This window comes from Triticum aestivum, chromosome 2A (genome assembly GCF_018294505.1).
Source record: "Triticum aestivum cultivar Chinese Spring chromosome 2A, IWGSC CS RefSeq v2.1, whole genome shotgun sequence".
In the NCBI taxonomy this organism is placed as follows: domain Eukaryota; kingdom Viridiplantae; phylum Streptophyta; class Magnoliopsida; order Poales; family Poaceae; genus Triticum; species Triticum aestivum.
In genome coordinates this window covers 528,417,949-528,443,947 of record NC_057797.1, presented here as the reverse complement: position 1 = coordinate 528,443,947, position 25,999 = coordinate 528,417,949, and the positions used below count along the sequence as shown (strand labels likewise).

Sequence of the window (25,999 nt, the reverse complement as noted above, 5' to 3'; positions counted from 1 at the left end):
ACAACAAGCTCTCTACTAAAACTAACTTAGTTGTGTCTTCATCTAAACAGCCCCTACTTTTTATTTACGCGCTCTTTATTATCTTGCAAACCTATCCAACAACACCTACAAAGTACTTCTAGTTTCATACTTGTTCTAGGTAAAGCGAACGTTAAGTGTGCGTAGAGTTGTATCGGTGGTCGATAGAACTTGAGGGAATATTTGTTCTACCTTTAGCTCCTCGTTGGGTTCGACATTCTTACTTATCAAAAGAGGCTACAATTGATCCCCTGTACTTGTGGGTTATCAGAGTACCTCACCGGTGCTCCCCTCACTCTTGGTTGCCATATAGGATACTATGGTTAAAGATTGCCCCCCTTTATGTCTGAATATTCCCTTATGCAGTTGTTGCATATCCATATCACATACTGTTATCCAGAGTGCCTCAGATTTGATATTCGATACCTTCCAGTTTATATTACTCCCTCCGTTCCTAAATATTTGTCCTTTTAGATATTTCAAATGGACTACCACATACAAATGTATCTAGACATATTTTAGAGTATAGATTCACTCATTTTGCTCCGTATGTAGTCACTTGTTGAAATCTCTAGAAAGCCAAATATTTAGAAACGAAGGGAGTAGATGATAAAAGTGTGCGCTCCTTAACCCGTGGTGGAAACAATGAAATGACACTTCAGAAAAGGTAAACACCAACTTGAGTAGGCAAATGCAACAACAATTTAAGCAACTCCGCAAAAAAACAATTTAAGCTAGTACTCCCTCTGTAGAATGTAAGAGCGTTTGTTAGGGAGTACACGTTAACCAGCAACTGGCCAATTGGTTGTACTCTGTCTCGCTCCACAAGTAATGCTCGAATGCCCAAGCGTGTGATGTTGCTTGGAGGAGCCCCCAAGCCCAAGCTCAGGCGGTCGTGCACACCCTGTTGCCTGTTTTGAATGAATGCTCAGGCCTCCTTTGGTTCATAGGACACTAAAAACGCAAGAAAGGAAAAAATGCAGGAATCAAAGAGAAATGCATGTGTAAAACAGAGGATTAGAAAACATAGGAATTTTGCAAACTTGGATGTTTGCTTCACATGAAAAGAAAAAACACCGGAATCCTAATAAACTGATTCAAATTAAAGTCAAACCACATGGAAAGGAATAATTAGCATGTTATTATAACATTCGTGCATAGGAATTTGAAAAGCCGGTCCAAGTGGATTGTAAAATTTCTACACTTTTCCTCAGAAACTAAGAGCAAAGGAAAATGTCCTCCATTTTACCTTTCTACATTCCTTTCAACCAAAGGCCTGGATGGTGCTACCAAAGGAAAATTTCGTTTTCGTTTGTGTTTCCTTACTTTTCCTTTGAACCGAAGGAGCCTCGGCATCTGGTAGCCCCGAGTATTTTACCAAAATATTAAGGGATCTTAATGACTGGTGGAGTACCCTGCAATTTTCAGTGACATGACATGAATGAGAAACTTAGGACACGTGAAGAACAGCCAAATGATTTTACAAATTTCTTCATTAGAATCACAATAAAAGGTATTTCACGTAGCCAAATAGTCATGCTAATAGATGAGCTTGGTAACCATTTAATACGTCTGCCTTATATAACAGCAATCAAACAATTGGTGCATAGCCTTAAAAGAATGCTTGAGATAAGGACATAGGTTACAGGTAAGCAAACAGGAGAACAAATAACCTGACAGAAGCCGACACTCAAGAGCATGTCGTAAGTATGTATCAATCAATTAAAGCAAAGCTGGAGCAAGGTGTTTGTAAAGTAAAGTGACCATGTAATCTTTATGAACCAATGGAGAACAACTGAAAACTGATGCTTTCTAGGGAAAGAATAAACCGGAGTAGGGTGTTGTTCAGGCTGGTTGTTAGCAGAAAATGTAGCACCTGAGAGAATCAAGTTGCAGATTTCCTTTGCTCTCTTTTGCAACACATACTTAAAATGGTAAAAAAAAGCGTTAGGTACTTATATAACCTGACCAAAGCTCAGTCTCAAAAGGCATTTTCCCAAGTACGTCTGTAAAAATATAGAGGCGCTATCGATCAATTATACCAAAGTCGTTCTGCAGCAGGTTCTTTATAATCGGATTGACCATGCTGTTTTACCAATAAATGTAGAACAACTGAAAGATCGGTTTTTGTACGGCAAGAAATAACCTGACAAGGCTGCTGTTGAGGCTGGTTATTAGTAGAAGATGCTGCGAATTTGATCTAGGTTGAAAGATAAGTAAAAGAACATGGCATCTGGCATGAAGGAAGAGTGAAGGCACAAAAAAGAATCCTAGATAGGGGAAGATGATTCATAACCTGGAGATGGGGAATAAAAAGTAGGAGCTCATCTAGAGCCCAGGCAAGCAAGGGCGATTGGTGGATCACCACGAGGAAACACATCCCGAAAAGGCAGAGGAAGGGTTTTGATTCGGTGGTAACCTCGATCTGCTGGAACATATGGAAGCAACGCAATGGGAGGGTCTTTGGGAGAGCTGACCTAAGGAACGTTGGTGGAACTGTAGAACTTATTTGGCAAGAGTTACAACTCTGGGCTAGGGCAGGAGCCACTGGAGTATCTACGTGGTGTGAGTAGTAGTGTAGAGTTTGGATGTGTGGAGGGTGTGGTGGAGGCATTGCTGGCTATCCACCTACCATGTAACCTCTCTTATACATAACTTTCTTCTCTTCTATAAAGCTAAGGTACGCCTTTGACGTACCCTCGAAAAAAAAAAGTGGCAAGACGCCCCCACCAAAGCATTCTTTGTTTTTGAGATAACTCACCATTCATGCCAAGTTGTAAAATTGCAGAGCATTAGAATATACATTCTTGCTTCTGATCACGGCTCAAAAAAAAACTCTGTATAAGTTCATTCCATCAGAAAACATCGACTTGAAGTGAAAATCCGTGTTGGAAACAATGAAATGACACTTGAGAAATATAACTAAAGACCGAATCTTGGCAGCTGCAGGCAAACACACATTTCTGCAATGTAAGAAGAGAACCGTATCCTCATGGGAAACTGATGGGTATAACATAGTGAATGGTTACACAAAGCGTTCATCGGTGCTTAGCTTATCACAGCTTGACATGGATCACAACGCTGACATATGTCTAAACTTAAAACTTGTGATTGCGGATACATGGATTCACTGTCTCCTCCTAAACTGATTCTTGAGCTCTTCGGCTTCATGAGAAAAGCCGATTGCTCTGAATGCAGCATCCCGTGCTCTGTCGCTACATGCTTGGATCTCGGACCTGTGAGCGAGGTAGTCCTCATCGATCTCGACGTAGCCATTCTTGGCGTACTCACTTCTTACCCAGGCCTGAAATTTGATGAATTCCTCTACAGCCTCGTAGTACCCGCGCGCATTAGCATACCGCTTCACCTTCAGCTTGTCCATCTCCTCTTCCGGAGAAGGAATCAGGTCGGGGTTTTGGAGCTTCAGTGCCTTGAAGAAAGAAGGGGCACGATCGGGATGGATCCGACTGGAAAGGATCGAAGCCACCTCCTCCCGCGGCAGCCGCGTCATTTTTTTGCTTGGACCTGATTTGGCGTAAAAAGCTCTCCTTTTGGCGGCGCGCACCTTCTCCTCCTCTGTCTCTGCCTTCCTTTTCCTTTCGGTGTTGCACGGCTTCAGCTGGCGCTTCTCCTCGCCGGCGGCCGACGCATCCTTGCCGCCATGCTTCCGGTGATGCTCCAACCCTCCTCACCGGCCATTGGTCGCTTGATCTGATCCCGCGGCTCGCCCCCACTCACCACGCCGCGAGATTGGGAGACAGACAGTAGACGAACCCTAGCTCTGGAATTGGGATTGGGGGAGGAGCAACCGGCGTCTTCTAGTCTAGATCTAGATATTTAAAGACATTACAACCGAGCACTATTCCAGCCTTCTCAGGCCATCAACATTTTTTGCCGTTGGATATGAAATTGTGTGCATTTCTGGCCTTTGATTTTTTGGCAGTCCCGCCTGGGCTTTCGATTGCATACCAGAAAGTGCTACACGGACTGGGCTGCTGCTCCCATAACAAATTCGTAGATCTTCTGTTAATTTGGGCCGACTGGGATTTTTAAGTGTTGTATGTCATCCCTTCTCAGCGTTGCTTTGCACATGAAAAAAAGGGCACGCATCAACACACGCTTAGCCCACAGCCGCAGCCGCAGGCCTCGCAGGGCGAGCGACCAGCGACCTGGCCCTTGCCGGGCGTGCGATGCTACTGGGTGGGAAGAGCGAGAGGACGACGAGGTCCATGTGAAGCGAGCGACAAAATGGACTCGTTGGGCAACGCCCTGGGCACGCTAAATGAGGCAGCGAATCATCTCCTGTCAATTGGAGTCCACGCGCTCGCGATCGAAAAAATGAATTACCGTTGCTACAGGACTTTAATGGCAATTGATAGAATGCGCTAACTGACCGAGCTGATTATTTCAAGTCAGTTACCATGTCGCTCTGTGTTCTTACTCGCTCCACACGCGTCCATATAGTCTCTGTTGTGTGTCATCCGACTGTTCGTACGCCCACTCCTCTTCCTTGGTTCCTTAATTCCAAGATAGTCTCTGCCTCTCCGACAGCAATGGTTGACGCTCCGGCGCCACTCCATCTTGTGCGTTCTACCAGTCTCCCTTCTTTCTCCGTGGAATTTAGGAAATCTTCTGCCCCCAATTCTCTGATTCCCGTTATTCCACCGAGTTCGGCGTGACTTACTGCTACAAGCTTGAGATTATGTACACAAATTGGATGTTCTAAGACAGACAAGGGTTGCAAACTTATCTCTTTCACCCAATAAACCATGTATTCTGAATTGTTGTTATATTTTTCTTCCCAATTTGACGCAGGTGGTGTCAGTGTATGGATTGGCGACTTGTTCTACTCGATTGGCAGAAGGAGTCCTATAGTTTTCGATCTCCAATGGCTAATGCACAGGTTAGAATCTGTATGTGTACTCTTATGCCTCTCCCCTCGTTTCCATCATGACGTTCATGTACTGATGAAAAAAAACAATTAGCAGTGAGCAATCTGCTATCAACTCCTCCATTCTTACTATATTTGATTGAGCCAAGGGCGAGATAAAAACTATGTGTTGTTGGACATGATTGATCCAAGGAAAACATGAAAACTATGTGTTGTGGAACAATCAGGTTTCATTCTCTCATGTGCATTTTCTATAGCACATTTTCATATATATAACCATATATGTTTTTGTTTTCAACAATTGTTATTCTCTGGTAGGGGCTTTCAGAACATGAAGACTATCATGAAATAGGATTTAGAGTTTTTGTTGGATCCAGTTTGACACATATATTTCTGGTTACCAAAATTCGTCCAGATTAACAATTAGTTTGCCGATAGGTATAACTCTGCACATTCCTAATGCAAGCACAAAACTGAACACGCACACACAACATGTGTTATGATGCAGGGACGTCTTCTTTTTTCCCTCAACATCAACTATGCAACTGCCAAGTAATCTAAACCAGAACAATTAAATTGGGGTGGATTTTTTCACAGGAAATAGAGTCGCCACCATGACAAGATTCTCCCTGCATTGCAACAAGGTTTGAAAATAGCAGCTGAAGCAATTAGTCCAGTCTGGGTGGAAACTTACGTCTAAATAAATACCCAACAAAAAAGAAAAACCTTGAACCAATTGGGCACAAAAAATGGTTAGAAGCGGTTTAGTTAGGGACATCTTCGTGTACCCTCGTGCATACCCAGTGTCCATGGATATAGAACAATATACTTATTCTTGCATCGAAGCATCAAGTTATGTTTGTTGACGGTAAGATCCTCGCTGGATGTGAAGCTAAGTACTTGCAATACAATAGGTCTTTGTGAGCTGTGAAGATTACTTTGCTACTTACATATGGGCACTACTACTGAAAATCTGTCTTCACCGCTTGGCGAAGACAATCTAAGTCAAGTATGGTTCTCGGCAATGGACAGAGAGTTAATTTTCTTTCACTCAATTTAGGAGATTACATACAGTGGTGGTATATTCTAAACCAATTTTGTATAAACTATCTCAGTATATCCTGCTAACATCGTGAAATTTAAAACAAGCACGATTACCTTTGTGCTATTACATCAGTGCCAATTTTTTGTGGATTTATGTGAAATATACACATACCATATGGAAACTATGTTTAATTTTTCAAAAAGTGCCAGTGGATGATATTATTATTCGTCAGAAAAAGGCAACTAAATTTAAATGGTTTTAATTAAATAAATTAGTCATATTGACAATAGATGGGCGTAGCAACGTGTGTGACACTACTTTCTTGCATACCACTCAACTTCTTCTCTAATTAGATAGCAACTTTTTTAAATAAAGACAAGCATAAGTTACAAGAAAGCAAAATACTTAAGGAAATTGCATGTAAATTTACATAAGTTATTTTATATGCCTAATTACTAAGAGCCAAAACAGGTGGGCGCAGCAACGCGCGCCAACAATGATCTAGTAGAGATTATAAAGCCAGGGCCTTTTTCTTTCCTCGTGGAAATGAGATTTGGAGTCGGATTTGACATTTGAGGCCGACAGCACAGAGGAGAGGTTGTTGTCGCCGCCCCAGGTTCCAACACCAATACTCCTAGGGAATCATTTGGCAACGGTGGACCGACCGAAGCTTCGGCCGGCTCGCACGCCACGCTAGCCAGCACTCAGTACATAGTGGCCCCGTGCGATCCGCCTTCTTCTCTATGCGCTCCATCCCTCACCTACTGCCTTCACGGACGCGGATCTTCTCCCTCCCCCTCCTCCCAGACTGTAACTGGCTTACCACGATCTCCATCGCCGGCGGCCAAGCTTCCCTCGCCGGCCATCATGGTCAGATCCATCCCCTACCTCCAGCCTTCATGCGGGCGCATCCCCTCCCCTCCCCCCTCCCCCCAGGCTGTCATTGGACGACCACGACCTCCATCGCCGGCGGCCAGGTGCTCCCTCGCCGGCCGCCATGGCTGGATGCATCTGCGTATACAAGTGTTGCAACCGTCACTTAGAACAGCTTCAATAGCTATTGAAAAAAGCTTCAACTATAGACAGAAAAGCTTCAATGGAACCGCACAGCAAGGGAAAGCTGCAACCATAGTTGGATTTTGTTACTACTGGCGAAGTTTTTTGCTACAACCATCAGGCGGAGCTGCGACCTCGCGACGATGACAACGATGATTTTGCTGCAACCGTAGTAGAACTTGGCTACTACCGCTGAAGTTTTTTGCTACATCCATGTAAGGCGGAGTTGCGACCTCACGAAGACGGCGACGGGATTTGATTTTTTGTTGCACCCGTAGTTTATTTTTGCTACTATCGGTGAATTTTCTTGCTACATCCATTCAAAATGGTGTTGATTGTCTGGCGGCCGCCGTCGACATAATTTCCTGCAGCGAGCATCAATGGCAAGGGGCGGCGGCTGAGCTGCAACCGTTTGCCGTCAGAGCTGCAACGCAGGTGGAGTTGTTGCATTGGGATCGGCAACGAGAACGGCCAGCGAGGGCGGGGTGCGGCGAGCGACGAGAAAGACCGGCGAGGGTGGGGATTAATGACGGGGACGACCACCGGAGGGGACAGGAGGCGCGGCACCGCGGTCCCCGAGCGGGACATGCGGATCCAGTCCGAACTGCCCGAGGAAGAAGCTAGGGGCGATCAGTTTTTTTTTTTGCCTGGATTCAACTGCTGCGCGGCCCACATCCAACGGCCTGGGCTAAACCGGCCGAAACTTTCGGCCGGTGCGTCGGCGCCTATAAGCGCCCATACTCGTATGTTGTCGAGATAAGGCGGCGTGTTTTCTAATTTCTTTTTGTTCTCGTCTTTTCTTTAAGATTTTTATTACAGTCCGAGTTAGAATTATTTGTAGTGTTATTTTTTTCCCAAAAGGTCAACTTTGTTTCTAAGTTTCTTTCAAATGACAAAAAACTGAGGTTAAAATTAGAAGCGCTGGGACTCCATCCACCAAACCAAACACCGTTTCTTGTTTAGTATGGACTAGCACATATGTCGTGCGTTGTAATACAAGAAAAAATACCATATATTTTTATTATAAAAAAGCATTGCTCAAGATGCTCTATCAATTTACATCCCATATTTCAGCATGGCGTCTCACTTGTGTCACAATTTATACTCTTTCTCACCCACGTTGCTAGTGGTTACTGTGTTCATCTGATTGCAATATGTTCCAATGTAGTTGAGCTCGGACATGACACAAGACACTTGCCATTGAAGATCAACATAACAATGCTCTCCCGGTCTAGCACCATCATCCACATGCGGCCCTCGCCAGCATATTCTCCTCATCCGACTCCCTTCACACACACCTTCATGACCAGCAACACAGGCATACTTTCGTATGTAACGTGTCATTACTTTTCTACTTCTTTTGACGCAAAGATATATAGTCTTGATGTGCCTATATATACATGACGCGGCTCATGTGACGTGTCGTTCGCCCACTGACATGTGAACTTGGACCCATACGTCAGTGACCCAACGTCAAGGCGCCGTACGTCAGAGGACCCGTCTCCATATATACGCGCCCGTGCGTGCGTACTTGTACAACTTCTAACCTATTTTAATCTGATTATGTTCCTAATCTAATTACCCGGCCACATTGATTGTTGGAACTCGTAATTTAGCCAAATCGATCGCTTGTTGCTACTTCCTAGGAGTGAATTGCAAAAAACCACCACATTTTTAGGGCCTCTTTCTAGGATTTTAAAAACATAGGAATAGAAAAAGTGTAGGGTTGGAGTGGCATTCTCATTTGAATCCTATAGAATTAGCAATAATTGTTTAATGCCACGGGGAAAATAAAGAAATTGTAAAAAGAGGTTGGAGTGGATGTTAAATTTCCTATGAAATGTAGTACAAAAGATTTCATAGGACAAATTCCTATGGGATCCAATCCTATGAAACAAAGCACCAATATAGAAAAAAATCCCAAGGATTTCAATCCTCCATAAATCCTATAAAATTCCTTTGAATCAAAGAAGACTTAAGTTCACATCCGGGTCTGCCACCACATTCCTTGGGGGGCCCAAAAATCTACCAGTATCCTTGCTAATTTTCTCAATAAACACTAATGATTGATTTGGGATGATTTAATTCAATTTCTGACAGAAAAGGGCCCACCTGTAAGCGCTGACATGGCATAAACGGTCAACACTGTTTGTTGACCGTTAAGTTAGACATAGGGTCCACCCGTCACCAGCTGAAATAACAAAAAAGGTCCCTGAAAATTTGCAAAAATTGCCCTAGAAACAAAAATAGATTACAATTGACCCCTTGCAGGGAGGTTGTTGTGCCCGTGAGCACTGTTACCGTCGGAGGGGAGATAGGCGTGGACAGAGGGGCTCGAAAAGCCAACTCCGGCGGCCACGCCAGAGGCATCGGGAAAGGCTTCCCTTGTCGCGGTGGCCCGGGCCAAGAGCTCGGCGGTTGCAGCACGCGTGGTTGCTCCTTGGCGGGCACCCAAGCCTCAATTAGGAACCGCAGCGCCGCCACAGGCCGAAGAGCTCGGAGTTGGGGATCGGCTCGCAGCACGCCGGAGTGGAGAAGGACAAACCTCGTCACGGGAGGAGAGGTGGCTGCGGGATCCGGTACATGGCTGTGCGGGATGGGACGTAGGGCGGTGGATCTCGCCGGCGCTCAGAGGGAGAAGACATGACGGATGGTTGAGGGCGGAGCACGGGAGGACAGGTGGCTGGGATGCGTCGGCTATCTCGACGAGGACACACGTGCGGCTCTAGAGAGGTGGACCACGTGGGATCATGGGGAAGGAGGGGTTTCTGACTAGTGGGCCATTTGTCTAATTTAACAGTCAACACCGTTTTCTTTGACTTTTAGTGCCACCACATCGCTTATAGGTGGGCCCTTTCTGTTAGAAATTGGATTAAATCATCCCAAATCGATTATTAGTATTTATTGAAAAAAATTAGCAAGAAAAGTGGTAGATTTTTGGGGCGTCCAAGGAATGTGCAATTCACTCACTTCCTAGAGAAAGAGAAAATGAGTTGCCCATGTCTGATTACTTTCCTATTCTATTGTCAACTGGTCATCTTGATTTACTAAAAAAGAAGGTCATCTTGATTGTTGGAACTATTAACAGTTACTCAAACTGCTCATTGATGGCTACCGCATAGAGAAAGAGAAAAGAATTGCGCACATAGATAATTGGCCTGAACTAACAGCTAAATATAAAAAATCTATGATTGTTCACATGAGTTAGCTAGTGTACTTGGTTATCCACTTTCATTTGGTGTGTGACACTGAAAGTTAGACACCCATGCAATGCATCAATTTGTAGACACTATTTTGCATACAAGCCCTCGAGTTTTCCACCTTCAACATGCGATCCACCCTTATCCTGAGACACACCGCACTCCACTAGTCTGCGCTCCCCAAGGACGCATCTCTCCTCCATCCCGTTTCTGTCTCGATATATCTTCTTTCTCTCTCCCAACGCATCTCCCCACAGCTTCGGCGTCTCCGCCTCACGCCCAGGAACCGCATCGCCCCCACGAACCACGACCCCATGCCGGCACGTGCGTGCATTGGTTGTATGATGCGCGACGCTCCGTCGAGCTCGCCTGCCCGTGTGTTGGCCGGCGGAGGGGAGAGCTGACCAGAGTCCTCCGCCACTGGCCGCCCCAGTTTTCTTCCCCGGTCCAGAACCCAGCTCCCCGCGCGCGACCACCACCACGAGGAGACCGAGGCCGACAAGGCAGGGTCTCGCCCAGCGTGGTGACCTTCACATCCAAAGGTCCATTTTTCTTTCTTCTTTCCAATCCATTGTTGTGATGCTTATCTTGCTTTCCTGATGATGCATGTCTCCATTTATTTAGTGCTTGCTTCTGCTGATCACAAGAGTACAAATGTTGGATTTCTTAATTGTAATACAGATGAAGTGTCCTGCTGCCTTGATCATATCTTTTGCCTGAACAAGCTTTTGCACGTTTCCTGGTGCTAAATTGCATGTTTTCATATTTCTTGGAGCATTGATTATCAATATAGATGATACTATGTTGATATTTCTATGTTTATTTGAGTATAAAAATTTAGATGATGCTATTTCCATGTTTTCATGTTTGTTTGCATGTGTCGTGATCTTGTTGTCTAGTGGAAAAATTGGAATAGGATGTATTGTTGTGACTACTAACAGAAGGACTAATGGCATGCTTGTGTTTGCGACTATCTGGAGTATTGGAGTAGAGAACATTAGCCAATTTATTTTTTACCAACATGCTTGCGTTTACTCCTATATCTGGTGTATTTATTCATATTTCTTTTCTTGTGTACAATGTTCAGTGTTCTCTTGTGGAGGAGCAGGGGTCGTTCTGGGAAGGATAGCGCCGGAGAGAAACCCCTCCAGTGATTCTGTCTGTTGCGGTTCGACCGACGAGCTGGCCGAGCAGGAGCAGGGGTTCGGGGATGCCCTCCGCGCCGACATGGTTAGCATCCTCTCCCCCATCCCCTCTTTGGATGCTTGCTTAGATGTGTTGCTTACTCACTGTAGTCCTCACTGCAGTCAGTTTAGTCGAACTGTAAAGAACTTGTAGCTGGAATATAATTTGAAAGTTTCATGCTGCTCTAGTTTTGCATCAAATGAATCTTGTGGGTAGAGAAAATGTCATGCTGCTCTAGTAGATGATGCAACGATTTGAAAATAAGGAATCTACAGGAACATGAATTACTTTTTCTCTTTACCCCTACTTTTCTACATATATGATTTATGAACTTGCTTATCATTGTTTCACTAATTATTGCTCCCTGCTCTCCTGTTTGTTGTAGGCAGCAAGATGTTCGTGCAACTGAGATTGCAAACCTAAAACAGCGATGGCGGGTTGCTGTGAGCGATGGCGGGTTGCTGCGACAATTAAAAGAACGGCGATGCACTACCAATTTTTAGAGCATCTCTAGCAGACCCCGTAAAAGTCGAACCTGAAAAACGCGTTTACAGTTTGCTGCAGATCAGATTTGCGGGGCGAATTCGTGCGCTGCAGATCAGACCTTGCATATGAAACTGTAAAATTTGAAGAAAAAAATATATCCACGGGAGAAACTTGCAACGACATTCATCATACTACATCATAGATAGTTGTTCATCATACTACATCATAGTACCACATAGAGGGATCCGCGGGACGTGCAACCTACCCGAGCGTAGGCTACCAAAATCGACGAGTGCGGCGACGGCGACGTGGTTGAGGAGCCGGAGGAGCTTAGTCCTCGTCGGAGTCGAGGTTGATCCAGACCTTGGCCCGCTCGGCCTTCATGACGCATAGGTCCGCCTCCTTGGACGTGTGCGCCTGCGATGCCCTGCTCGAGGAAGATCTCCTTGATCTTGAGCTCGCGGCGGGGGGGGGGGGGGGGTGGCCTCCTCCTCCTCCCTCGCCGAGCGCTCCATTATGGCGTGCTCAAGGTGGTCCTCCTGCCCCGTGGGGAGGTAGTCTTCAGGGTCGATGACGCCTCAACGTGGTGGGTCCGCGTCGGCCTCGAGGTTGATGGCGAGGGGCCCGAGCTCCTCCGGCTCTCTCTTGACCGGAGTGAGGCGCGAGCTCGAGCCGCCCGCGGACGAGCTCCCTGCGGCGGCGGACCGCGAGCTCGCGCTCGTACTTGTCAAGCTCGCGCCGTTCGAACATCGGCAGCGGCCGGCTCCCATAGTTGAGCAACTCCTGCCCCTCCCTCTGCTTGCGTGCGGCGTCGGAGATGCGGTGGCAGCGGCCCTCCGCATCATCCCCACTACTTCTGTAGCCGTTCATGGGTCGGGAAGGGTCGCTAGGGCTCTTTTTAGGCTTGACAACGACGAGAAATTGGGGTGGGAGGGGGAGGGGGGAGGGGAATTGCGGCGGAACGGCTGCGGATGCTTATAGGGTTTGACCCGTATCCTAGCGGTGAAACCGCATAAATAGCGGTGGAGAGGGTATTTTTCCGGGCCAAGATAAACTTTTTACGAGACGGGCCGGAAACCGGGATATGGAACGGACCGAACCCGTATACTCGACGGAATTATACGGGTTCGGCCCTATAGAGTCTGCTAGAGATGCTCTCAGGCGAGGGGATCAATGAGATGACGCGTCCGCAAGAAAAAATAAGCATCACAGGATCTCTGATCGAGAAGGCGCATCTCATTTTAGTTCCAATCGTACTTGTCACAGGTTCGCCACTACGTCCCCGAAACAAGCATACCTCCCACCCAACGTCCCCTTCCAAATTTCAGCTGTGCAGTGTCAACTTAGATGTGCAATACTTATGGCACATCTAGATGTGCTTTAGCAAAATTGTATTTTAAATCTATGAGTAAGAATAGAAAAGAAGATGTTCTTTGATTCACATCATATAATTTTCTTCATTGAGTCTAGGTTAATGTTTATTTTTTATGAAATATGAAGGATAAGAAGAATTTCTCCGTAGTAGGACTTCATTCCTACAAACCAAATGACTATATAGAATTTTTTCTATAAAAATTATACTTTATAAAATTCCTCTAAACCAAAAGAAGCCTTAGGCCAACTCCACCGCGCGACCTCATTCTGTCCGCGCGCGTCCGTTTAGGGTAAAACAGACGAATAGTATGGCCCAGCGCGCGGCCTCAAACGGACAAATTTTCGGATTCCGTCCGTTCCATCCCCGGCCTAAACTTGTGCTCGGTTTGGGGTGAAACGGATGCGCGCGGACGGCCTGGACGCACGCCCTTGTCCCTCCCGTGGCCCGCCTGTCGGGGACACTAGCAGTCCCTTCGCTCCCAACGCTTCCACCCTCTCTCTCCCGCCCCGCCCTGCTGCCGGCGCCGCCGCTATTCTCCGGCCACCTCCTCACCGCGCAGCCTCCGGCCGTCCCTACCAAACCACGTCTTGACATGGTCGCCACCACGCCTGCGCTTTGGCCATGGTTTTGGCCATTGATCGAAGGTTTGGCCGTCACCGTCTTTGCCGGTCGCAAAGGGGAGACGACCGCCGGCGACGTACCACGGTGGCCTCGGCAGCTTCCGACGAGAGCTCCAGAGCGGCCAGTAGCCGGCCGGCAACCATCCCTGCTGCGTCGAGGTGATCATCACGGCCTCTTCGCCACCACGCCCGCAAGGTGTTCGGCATTTTCCCAAAAAGGTATGGACAGTGGAGACGAGTTTTTCTTCCATCACTTCCTTTGTTCGTCGGATGATGAAGATCTCGTGGTGGTTGCACTAGTCGTTCACGACCACATTCAACGGCAGCTTCCTCGGTACACGGGGTTAGTCCCTGGCCGTGCTCCCAACCTGAACCGCAACAGGGAGAGCGGCCACGCCCTGCTCTATGCCGATTACTTTGCCAACACCTCGCTCTTCAAGCCGGATAATGATACGTCCATTTTGCATCATGCTTTTATATCGATATTTATTGCATTATGAGCTGTTATTTCACATTATGTCACAATACTTATGGCTATTTTCTCTTATTTTACAAGGTTTACATAAGGAGGGAGAATGCCGGCAGCTGGAATTCTGGGCTGGAAAAGGAGCAAATATTAGAGACCTATTCTGCACAACTCCAAAAGTCCTGAAACTCCATAGAATACGTTATAATAAATAATGAAAAATCCTCGCCAAAGATGAAGACCAGGGGGCCCACACCCTGCTCACGAGGGTGGGGGGCGCCCCCCTCCTAGGGCGCGCCCCCTACCTCGTGGGCCCCCTGGTGGCTCTCCGATGACCATCTTCCCCTATATGAAGTCTTTCATCGAGAAAAAGATAAGAAGCAACCTTTCGGGACGAAACTCCGCATCCACAAGGCGGAACCTTGGCGGATCCAATCTAGAGCTCCGACAGAGCTGTTCTGCCGGGGAAACTTCCCTCCCGGAGGGGGAAATCATCGTCATCGTCATCACCAATGCTCCTCTCATCGGGAGAGGGCAATCTCCATCAACATCTTCATCAGCACCATCTCATCTCAAAACCCTAGTTCATCTCTTGTATCCAATTCTTGTCTCCAAGTCCGGGATTGGTGCTAGTAGGTTGCTAGTAGTGTTAATTACTCCTTGTAGTTGATGCTAGTTGGTTTAATTGGTGGAAGATCATATGTTCAGATCCTATATACATATTAATATCCCTCTGATTATGAACATGTTTATGCTTTGTGAGTAGTTACGTTTGTTCCTGAGGACAAGGGAGAAGTCTTGCTATTAGTAGTCATGTGAATTTGGTATTCATTCGATATTTTGATGAGATGAATGGTGTCTAACCTCTAGTGGTGTTATGTGAACATCGACTACATAACACTTCACCATTATTTTGGCCTAGAGGAAGGCATTAGAAAGTAATAAGTAGATGATGGGTTGCTAGAGTGACAGAAGCTTAAACTCTAGTTTATGCGTTGCTTTGTAAGGGGCTGATTTGGATCCATGTGTTTCATGCTATGGTTAGGTTTACCTTAATACTTTTGTTGTAGTTGTGGATGCTTGCAATAGAGGTTAATCATAAGTGGGATGCTTGTTCAAGTAAGAACAGCACCCAAGCACCGGTCCACCCACATATCAAATTATCAAAGTACCAAACGCGAATCATATGAACGTGATGAAAACTAGCTTGACGATATTCCCATGTGTCCTCGAGAGCGCTTTTCCTTATATAAGAGTTTGTCTAGGCTTGTCCTTTGCTACAAAAAGTATTGGGCCACCTTGCTGCACTTTATTTACTTTTGTTACTTGTTGCTCGTTACAAATTATCTTATCATGAAACTATCTGTTACCACTTATTTCAGTACTTGCAGAGAATACCTTGCTGAAAACCTCTTATCATTTCCTTCTGCTCCTCGTTGGGTTCGACACTCTTACTTATCGAAAGGACTACAATAGATCCCCTATACTTGTGGGTCATCAAGACTCTTTTCTGGCGCCGTCGCCGGGGAGTGAAGCGCCTTTGGTAGGTGGAATTTGGTAAGGAAAAATTTATATAGTGTGCTGAAATTTACTGTCACTTGTTACTATGGAAAGTAATCCTCTGAGGGCTTGTTCGGGGTATCTTCACCCCGACCAGTAGAGCAAAGAGTTGCTCCTCAACCTACTAAACCTATTGAAAATGAATATGAAAATGAAATTCCTTATGAGTATCCTTCGGGTATGATAGAAAAACTGCTAGCTAATCCTTTTACAGGAGATGGAACAAAGTATCCTGATGAACACCTAATATATGTGGATGAAGTTTGTGGATTATTTAAGTTTGCAGGTATACCCGATGATGTTGCTAAGAAGAAGGTCTTCCCTTTATCTTTGAAGGGAGACGCATTGATATGGTATAGGCTATGTGATGATATGAGGTCTTCGAATTACAAACGATTGAAATTGGAATTTCATCAAAAGTATTACCCTATGCATCTTGTTCATCGTGATCGCAAATATATATATAATTTTTGGCCTCGCGAAGGAGAAAGCATCGCTCAAGCTTGGGGGAGGCTTAAATCAATGTTATATTCATGCCCCAATCATGAGCTCTCAAGAGAAATAATTCTTCAAAAAAATTATGCTCGGCTTTCTGAAAATAATCGCACCATGCTTGATACTTCTTGTGCTGGCTCTTTTATGATGAAGACTATTGAATTCAAATGGGATTTATTGGATAGAATTAAATGCAACTCTAAAGATTGAGACCTCGACAATGGTAAGGAGTCAGGTATGACACCTAAGTTTGATTGTGTTAAATCTTTTATGGATACCGATATTTTCCGTAAGTTTAGCACTAAATATGGACTTGATTCTGAGATAGTAGCTTCTTTCTGTGAATCTTTTGCTACTTATGTTGATCTCCCTAAGGAGAAGTGGTTTAAATATCATCCTCCCATAGAAGTAAAAGTAGCTGCACCTATTAAAGTTGAAGAAAAGACTGTCACTTATAATGATCCTATTGTTCCTACTTGTTATGTTGAGAAACCACCTTTCCCTGTTAGGATAAAGGATCATGCTAAAGCTTCAATTGTGGTTCGTAAAAGTAATATTAAAACATATACACCTCCTGAGCAAGTTAAAGTTGAACCTAATATTGCTATTGTTAAAGATCTCTTGTCTGATAATATTGATGGGCATGTTATCCAGTTCTACGGTGAAACTGCTAGAGTTGCTAAACCTTGTGCTAAAGATAAACATAGACCTGTGGTAGGCGTGCCTGTTATTTCTGTTAAAATAGGAGATCATTATTATCATGGCTTATGTGATATGGGTGCTAGTGCTAGTGTTATATCGCATACTTTATACGAAGAAATTAAGCATGAAATTGCACCTGCTGAGTTAGAAGGAATTGATGTTATAATTAAATTTGCTAATAGAGATACTATTTCACCAATGGGAATTGTTAGAGATGTTTAAGTCTTGTGTGAGAAACTAAATATCCTGCTGATTTTCTTGTTCTTAGTTCCCCACAAGATAGCTTTTGTCCCATTATATTTGGTAGACCCTTCTTGAACACAGTTAATGCTAGGATAGGCTGCGAAAAGAATGTTGTTACTATTGGCTTGGATGATATGACTCATGAATTTAATTTCTCTAAATTTAGTAAACAACACCGTGAAGAAGAATTGCCTAGTAAGGATGAAATTATTTGTCTTGCTTCTATTGCCGTACCTCCTAGTGATCCTTTAGAACAATATTTGCTAGACCATGAGAATGATATATTTATGAATGAAAGAAGGGAAATAGATGAAGTATTCTTTAAACAAGAACCTATGCTGAAACACAATTTGCCTGTTAAAATCCTAGGGGATCCCCCTCCACCTAAGGGTGATCCCGTGTTTGAGCTTAAACCGTTGCCTGATAATTTTAAATAGGGTCTTTTACATCTGTGTCCCTAACTCGAACCCACTACTCACATTTGCCCCTAATTCGAAAGCCTGCTCAAAAATGCCCCTCCGCCGTTAGGTGCCCTTATAGAAATGCCCTTCCATGCCGTTTCTGTCAGGTCAAAGGCCTTTGACTGTCTACCGGACGTTTTCTGGACATTTTGCCCCTGCCTCCATGTGTCACTTACATGTGGGGCCCACTCAGAGAAAAAAGAAAAAGAAAAAACATTTTCTCTCACCCCCTCTCTCTCACTTACATATGGGCCAACTAATAAAATGAAAAATAAAACTTGATATGGGTCAGTCATTGTTCTATTATTTTCTAAAACGTTATTTACTGATTTATTTGAGGGCTGGACCCACTAGTCAGCTTTTGTAAAACGAGTGTAATTAGAACTAATAATAGTTTAGGATAATCTGGGATTAGGCTAACTAAAAACACGCCGGCGCCAGCGCACGAAGACATGACGGTGATGTATGGGAGGACGCCGGAGCAGTCGAGTGGCTGCAAGATCGGGCTTGTGAGGGTGCGGGAGAGAAGCTTCAGTGGCCTGAGGTGGCTAGAGAATGTGGGGTGCCGGGGAGGATGGGAAGTTGCGAGCTTGAGCAGCAGCGACGGGAGGTGCTCGCCGGCAGAGCTGCTAAGGGAGGCGAGGGTAATCGGGAGCAGGCGGAGGATGTTCAGGAGGAGATTTCGAAACTCAAGAACCCGAGGTAAGGCGGCAGTGCTCACTGGTGGAGGAGATCGAGTGGCGGCGGCGTGACACCGGAGCTGGGGAAGACGAGGAAGGATCCGTCACTATGGGGCGTTTCAGTCCAATTAATTGCACATGAAGATGAATCGGAGAGCGGTCGGACTATCAGACATTTTATTGGAGCTCTGCACTGTTGCTGGCCGTGCATGCGTGTCAACGCCGACGATGGTTGCTTTGTTATTCCTTGGCAAGAGAGAGAGGTAGAGGGCGGCGGAGCGCGGCGAGCTGGTGACCGGGCACGGTGAGCTGGTGGAGGAGCATGGCGAGCCAGCTCCAGTGGCGGCACGAGGACCGGTCCGCCGGCCGTCGCATGTAGTTCGCCGGAGATGAGAGAGACCGCGAGGTCAGGAGACAGAGAGACAGCTTTTTTCTTTTCTTTATTTTTGCTAGGCCCCACATGTAAGTTAGAGCGAGATATGGGAGAGAGGTTTTCTTTTTCCTTTTCTGGGCCCATATGTAAGTGAGAGAGAGAGGGGTGAGAGAAAGTGTTTTTATTTTTATTTTTTCCTAAGTGGGTCCCACATGTAAGTGACACATGGAGGCAGGGGCAAAATGTCCAAGAAACGTCCCATAGACGGTCAAAGGCCTTTGACCTAATGGAAACGGCACGGAAGGGCATTTCTATAAGGTCACCTAACTGCAGAGGGGCAAATTTGAGCAGACTTTGAAATTAGGGGCAAATCTGAGTAGGTGGTTCGAGTTAGGGACAGAAATGCAAATGGCCCTTTTAAATATGCTTATCTTGATGAAAAGAAGATATATCATGTTATTATTAGTGCTAACCTTTTAGAGCATGAAGAAGAAAGATTATTGAAAACTCTGAAGAAGCACCGTGCTGCTATTGGATATACTCTTGATGATCTTAAGGGCATTAGTCCCACTCTATGTCAACATAAAATAAATTTGGAAGCAGATGCCAAACCAGTTCGTGATCCTCAACGATGTATGAATCCTAAAATGAAATAAGTGGTAAGAAAAGAAATACTAAAGCTTATGGAGGCAGGTATAATTTATCCCGTTGCTGATAGTCAATAGGTAAGTCTTGTTCATTGTGTCCCTAAGAAGGGAGGTATTACGGTTGTTTCTAATGATAAAGATGAATTGATTCCACAAAGAATTATTACAGGTTATAGGATGGTAATTGATTTCCGCAAATTAAATAAGGCTACTAAGAAAGATCATCACCCCTTACCTTTTATCGATCAAATGTTAGAAAGATTATGCAAACATACACATTACTGCTTTCTAGATGGTTATTCTGGTTTCTCTCAAATACCTGTGTTGGCTAAAGATCAATCAAAGACTACTTTTACATGCCCTTTTGGTACTTTTGCTTATAGACGTATGCCTTTTGGTTTATCTAATGCACCTGCTACCTTTCAAAGATGCATGATGGCTATATTCTTTAACTTTTGTGAAAAGATTTGTGAGGTTTTCATGGACGACTTTTACGTCTATGGATCTTCTTTTGATGATTGCTTGAGCAATCTTGATCGAGTTTTGCAGAGATGTGAAGAAACTAATCTTGTCTTGAATTGGGAAGAGTGCCACTTTATGGTTAATGAAGGTATTGTCTTGGGGCATAAAGTTTCTGAAAGAGGTATTGAAGTTGATAAAGCCAAGGTTGATGCTATTGAAAAGATGCCATGTCCCAAGGACATCAAAGGTATAAGAAGTTTCCTTGGTCACGCCAGATTTTATAGGAGGTTCATTAAGGACTTCTCAAAAATTTATCGGCCTCTGACTAATTTATTACAAAAAGATATATCATTTGTCTTTGATGATGATTGTGTAGAAGCATTTGAAATACTTAAGAAAGCATTAGTCTCTGCACCTATTGTTCAGCCACCTGATTGGAATTTACCCTTCGAAATTATGTGTGATGCTAGCGATTATGATGTAGGTGCCGTTCTAGGGCAAAGAGTTGATAAGAAATTAAATGTTATCCATTATGCTAGTAAGACCCTAGACAATGCTCAAAGAAATTATGCTACTACTGAAAAATAATTTTTAGCAGTTGTATTTGTTTGTGATAAGTTCAGACCTTATATTGTTGATTCTAAAGTAACTATCCACACTGATCATGCTGCTATTAAATATCTTATGGAGAAGAAAGATGCTAAACCTAAACTTATTAGATGGGTTCTCTTGCTAAAAGAATTTGATTTGCATATTGTTGATAGAAAAGGAGCTGAGAACCCCGTTGCAGACAACTTATCTAGGTTAGAGAATGTTCTTGATGACCCACTACCTATTGATGATAGCTTCCCTGATGAACAATTAAATGTCATAAGTACTTCTCGTAGTACTCCTTGGTATGCTGATTATGCTAATTACATTGTTGCTAAATTCATACCACCTAGCTTCACATACCAACAAAAGAAAAAGTTCTTCTATGATTTGAGACATTACTTTTGGGATGACCCACATCTTTACAAAGAAGGAGTAGATGGTGTTATTAGATGTTGTGTACCTGAGCATGAACAGGAACAGATCCTACGCAAGTGTCACTCCAAAAATTATGGAGGACACCACGCGGGAGATAGAACTGCACATAAGGTATTGCAATCCGGTTTTTATTGGCCTACTCTCTTCAAGGATGCCTGTAAGTTTGTCCTATCTTGTTATGAATGTCAAAGAATTGGTAATATTAGTAGACGTCAAGAAATGCCTATGAATTATTCACTTCTTATTGAACCATTTGATGTTTGGGGCTTTGATTATATGGGACATTTTACTGCCTCTAATGGATATACACATATTTTAGTTGCTGTTGATTACGTCACTAAGTGGGTAGAAGCTATTCCAACTAGTAGTGTTGATCATAACACTTCTATTAAAATGCTTAAAGAAGTTATTTTTCCGAGGTTTGGAGTCCCTAGATATTTAATGACTGATGGTGGTTCACATTTTATTCATGGTGCTTTCCGTAAAATGCTTGCTAAATATGACGTCAATCATAGAATTGCATCTCCATATCACCCACAGTCTAGTGGTCAAGTAGAATTGAGTAATAGAGAACTCAAATTAATTTTGCAAAAGACTGTCAATAGGTCTAGAAAGAATTGGTCCAAGAAACTTGATGATGCATTATGGGCCTATAGAACTGCATATAAAAGTCCTATAGGTATGCCTCCGTATAAAATGGTATATGGAAAAGCATGTCACTTACCTCTTGAACTAGAACATAAGGCATATTGGGCTATTAAAGAGCTCAATTATGATTTCAAACTTGCCGGTGAAAAGAGGTTATTTGTTATTAGCTCACTTGATGAATGGAGAACCCAAGCTTATGAAAATGCCAAGTTATTTAAAGAAAAGGTTAAAAGATGGCATGACAAAAGGATACAAAAGCGTGAGTTTAATGTAGGTGATTATGTATTGCTATACAACTCTTGTTTAAGATTTTTTGCAGGAAAACGTCTCTCTAAATGGGAAGGCCCCTATGTTATCGAGGAGGTCTATCGTTCCGGTGCCATAAAAATCAACAACTTCAAGGGCACAAATCCGAAGGTGGTAAACGGTGAGAGAATTAAACATTATATCTCAGGTAATCCCATAAATATTGAAACCTATATTATTAAAACCGTAACCCCGGAGGAATACATAAGGGACACTTTCCAGAACATTTCAGACTCCGAAAAGGAATAGGTATGTGGTACGGTAAGTAAACCGACTCCAAAACAATTTTTAAGGCAATATTTCTCCGTTTTGGAATATTTAGAAAAATAGAAAATTAAGTAGCAGTCTGGGAAGGACACGAGGGCCCCACGAGGGTGGAGGGCGCGCCCCCTACCTAGTGAGCACCTCGTGTGCCTTCCGGACTCCGTTTTCTTGCACGATACGTATTTTGGTTGGTAAAAATTCATTATATAACCTCACGGGGGTTTTGACTCCCGTATCACGCAAAATCCTCTTGTTTTTGTTTCGAGCTGTTTTCTGTCAGGGTTGTCAAGGCCAGGCACTATGTCGTCTCCCTCCTCCTCCAACCATGAGGGCAAAGATGCTTGGCTAATGAAGATAGAGCTAAATAGAGAAGCACCTATGGAGATCAACAAGGATGAAGGGATCAAGAAGGCCATGGAGGACCAAGTTCCAGCAACAGAAGACACCCTTCAACTGGATCACAATCTTCTTACCCCAATAGAAATTGAAGCTTTCAAGATGATTGAGTTGGCTCGTATACAAAATAAGTATCTCACACGTGAAAATATTTTGTTGAAGGAGCATATCATCGCACTCAAGGGCATTATCCGCAAGCTAGAAGACCTCCTACGCTCGATGTGCGACTATCCATCATCAACAACTCCACCTTCTTCACTAACCAAGGAGATATAATCACATGGGTATGGGCACTCCCCTTGGCAACTGCCAAGCTTGGGGGAGGTGCCCCGGTATCGTATCACAATCACCATCACTTTTATCTTTACCGTTTTTCTTAGTTCAATCCTTTTGGTAATATTTTGATCTAGTAGAATAAAGTTTATGGCATGATCTAGTTGTGAGTTTTTCTTTATTACCCTTCTATGTAATCGAGTTCGTGAGCTATATAATAAAGATTAGTGTTCAGTCAAGGGCTTGATTTTCTTGCTATGGTCTTGGGTGAATAAAATAAAAGAGAAAAAGAATAAGAAGAAACAAAAGTTCATATTGATCTTATTGATAGTAATGACTTCACATAGAAAGAGTGTGATGATTAAAAGTTGTTGGGAGTTGGAAGACATAGCTTTGGTCATCGTTGCAATTAATAGGAAGTAATAAGGAAAGAGAGGTTTCACATATAAAATACTATTATTGACATCTTTTATGATTGGGAGCACTCATAAAAATATGACATGCTAAAGAGTTGATGTTGGACAAGGAAGACAACGTAATGGGTTATGTTTTCTTATATCTGAGATAAAGTATGTTGTCATGGATCATCCAACATGTTGAGCTTACCTTTCCCCCTCATGCTAGCCAAATTCTCAGCACCAAGTAGAGATACTACTTGTGCTTCCCAATACCCTTAAACCAGTTTTGCCATGAGAGTCCACCATATCTACCTATGGATTGAATAAGATCCTTCAAGTAAGTTGTCATCGGTGCAAAGCAATAAAAATTGCTCTAAATATGTATGATTAGTGTGGGAGAAATAAGCTTTATATGATCTTGTGATGTGGAAATAATAAAAGCGACGGACTGCATAATAAAGGTTCATATCACAAGGGGCAATATAAAGTGACGTTCTTTCGCATTAAGATTTTGTGCCTCCAACCATAAAAGCGCAAGGCAACCTCTGCTTCCCTCTGCGAAGGGCCTATCTTTTATTATTATCTTCTACCTTATGCAAGTGTCTTGGTGATCTTCACCTTTCCTTTTGTTGGAAATATGCCCTAGAGGCAATAATAAAATGGTTATTATTATATTTCTTTGTTCATAATAATTGTCTATTGTTCATGCTATAATTGTGTTATCCGGAAATCGTAATACATGTGTGAATACATAGACCACAACACGTCCCTAGTGAGCCTCTAGTTGACTAGCTCGTTGATCAAAAGATAGTCATGGTTTCCTGACTATGGACATTGGCTGTCATTGATAACGGGATCACATCATTAGGAGAATGATGTGATGGACAAAACCCAATCCTAAGCATAGCTCAAAGATCGTGTAGTTCGTTTGCTATAGCTTTTCCGAATGTCAAGTATCATTTCCTTAGACCATGAGATTGTGCAACTCTCGGATACCGTAGGAGTGCTTTGGGTGTGCCAAACGTCACAACGTAACTGGGGGACTATAAAGGTACACTACAGGTATCTCCAAAAGTGTCTGTTGGGTTGGCACGAATCGAGACTGGGATTTGTCACTCCGTATGACGGAGAGGTATCTCTGGGCCCACTCGGTAATGCATCATCATAATGAGCTCAATGTGACCAAGTGGTTGATCACGGGATCATGCATTACGGTACGAGTAAAGTGACTTGCCGGTAACGAGATTGAACGAGGTATTGGGATACCGATGATCGAGTCTCGGGCAAGTAACGCACCGATTGACAAAGGGAATTGTATACGGATTGATTGAATACTCGACATCGTGGTTCATTCTATGAGATCATCGAGGAGCATGTGGGAGCCAACATGGGTATCCAGATCCCGCTGTTGGTTATTCACTGGAGAGTCGTCTCGGTCATGTCTGCGTGTCTCCCGAACCCGTAGGGTCTACACACTTAAGGTTCGGTGACGCTAGGGTTGTTGAGATATTAGTATACGGTAACCCGGAAGTTTTTTGGAGTCCCGGATGAGATCCCGGACGTCACGAGGAGTTCCGGAATGGTCCGGAGGTGAAGATTTATATATAGGAAGTCAAGTTTCGGCCATCGGGAAAGTTTCGGGGGTAATCGATATTGTACCGGGACCACCGGAAGGGTCCCGGGGGTCCACCGGGTGGGGCCACCTATCCCGGAGGGCCCCATGGGCTGAAGTGGGAGGGGAACCATCCCCTAGTGGGCTGGTGCGCCCCCTTGGGCCTCCCCCTGCGCCTAGGGTTGGAAACCCTAGGGGTGGGGGCGCCCCACTTGGCTTGGGGGGCAAGCCACCCCCTTGGCCGCCGCCCCCCCTGGAGATTGGATCTCCTAGGGCCGGCACCCCCCTAGGGACCCTATATATAGTGGGGGGGAGGGAGGGCAGTGAAGGAAATATGCCCTAGAGGCAATAATAAAGTTATTATTTATTTCCTTATATCATGATAAATGTTTATTATTCATGCTAGAATTGTATTAACCGGAAACATAATACATGTGTGAATACATAGACAAACAGAGTGTCACTAGTATGCCTCTACTTGACTAGCTCGTTAATCAAAGATGGTTATGTTTCCTAACCATGGACAAAGAGTTGTTATTTGATTAACGGGATCACATCTTTAGGTGAATGATCTGATTGACATGACCCATTCCATTAGCTTAGCACCCGATCGTTTAGTATGTTGCTATTGCTTTCTTCATGACTTATACATGTTCCTATGACTATGAGATTATGCAACTCCCGTTTGCCAGAGGAACACTTTGTGTGCTACCAAATGTCACAACGTAACTGGGTGATTATAAAGGTGCTCTACAGGTGTCTCCAAAGGTACATGTTGGGTTAGCATATTTTGAGATTAAAATTTGTCACTACGATTGTCGGAGAGGTATCTCTGGGCCCTCTCGGTAAAGCACATCACATAAGCCTTGCAAGCATTGCAACTAATGAGTTAGTTGTGAGATGATGTATTACGGAACGAGCAAAGAGACTTGCGGTAACGAGATTGAACTAGGTATTGAGATACCGACGATCGAATCTCGGGCAAGTAACATACCGATGACAAAGGGAACAACGTATGTTGTTATGCGGTCTGACCGATAAAGATCTTCGTAGAATATGTAGGAGCCAATATGGGCATCCAGGTCCCGCTATTGGTTATTGACCGGAG

General features: G+C 44.1%; 1 protein-coding gene across 1 annotated transcript; it reads left to right on the top strand.

Annotated features, from left to right (window-relative positions):
- The first annotated feature begins 10,280 nt into the window (after positions 1-10,280).
- LOC123191730 (uncharacterized) lies at positions 10,281-12,080 on the top strand. Its single transcript, XM_044604359.1, has 3 exons — positions 10,281-10,752; positions 11,298-11,440; positions 11,781-12,080. The coding sequence occupies exons 1-3, from the start codon at positions 10,281-10,283 to the stop codon at positions 11,802-11,804; spliced, it is 639 nt and encodes a 212-aa protein (XP_044460294.1). The 3' UTR covers positions 11,805-12,080.
- Positions 12,081-25,999: the final 13,919 nt, after the last annotated feature.

What these genes read in the sequence shown, in the direction of transcription:
- LOC123191730 (XM_044604359.1), top strand. Translation starts at nt 10,281, where the DNA reads ATGCATCAATTTGTAGACACTATTTTGCATACAAGCCCTCGAGTTTTC. An exon ending in GGTGACCTTCACATCCAAAG is followed by an intron (nt 10,753 to 11,297) that starts GTCCATTTTTCT and finishes TACAATGTTCAG; the next exon opens with TGTTCTCTTGTGGAGGAGCA. An exon ending in ATGCCCTCCGCGCCGACATG is followed by an intron (nt 11,441 to 11,780) that starts GTTAGCATCCTC and finishes TGTTTGTTGTAG; the next exon opens with GCAGCAAGATGTTCGTGCAA.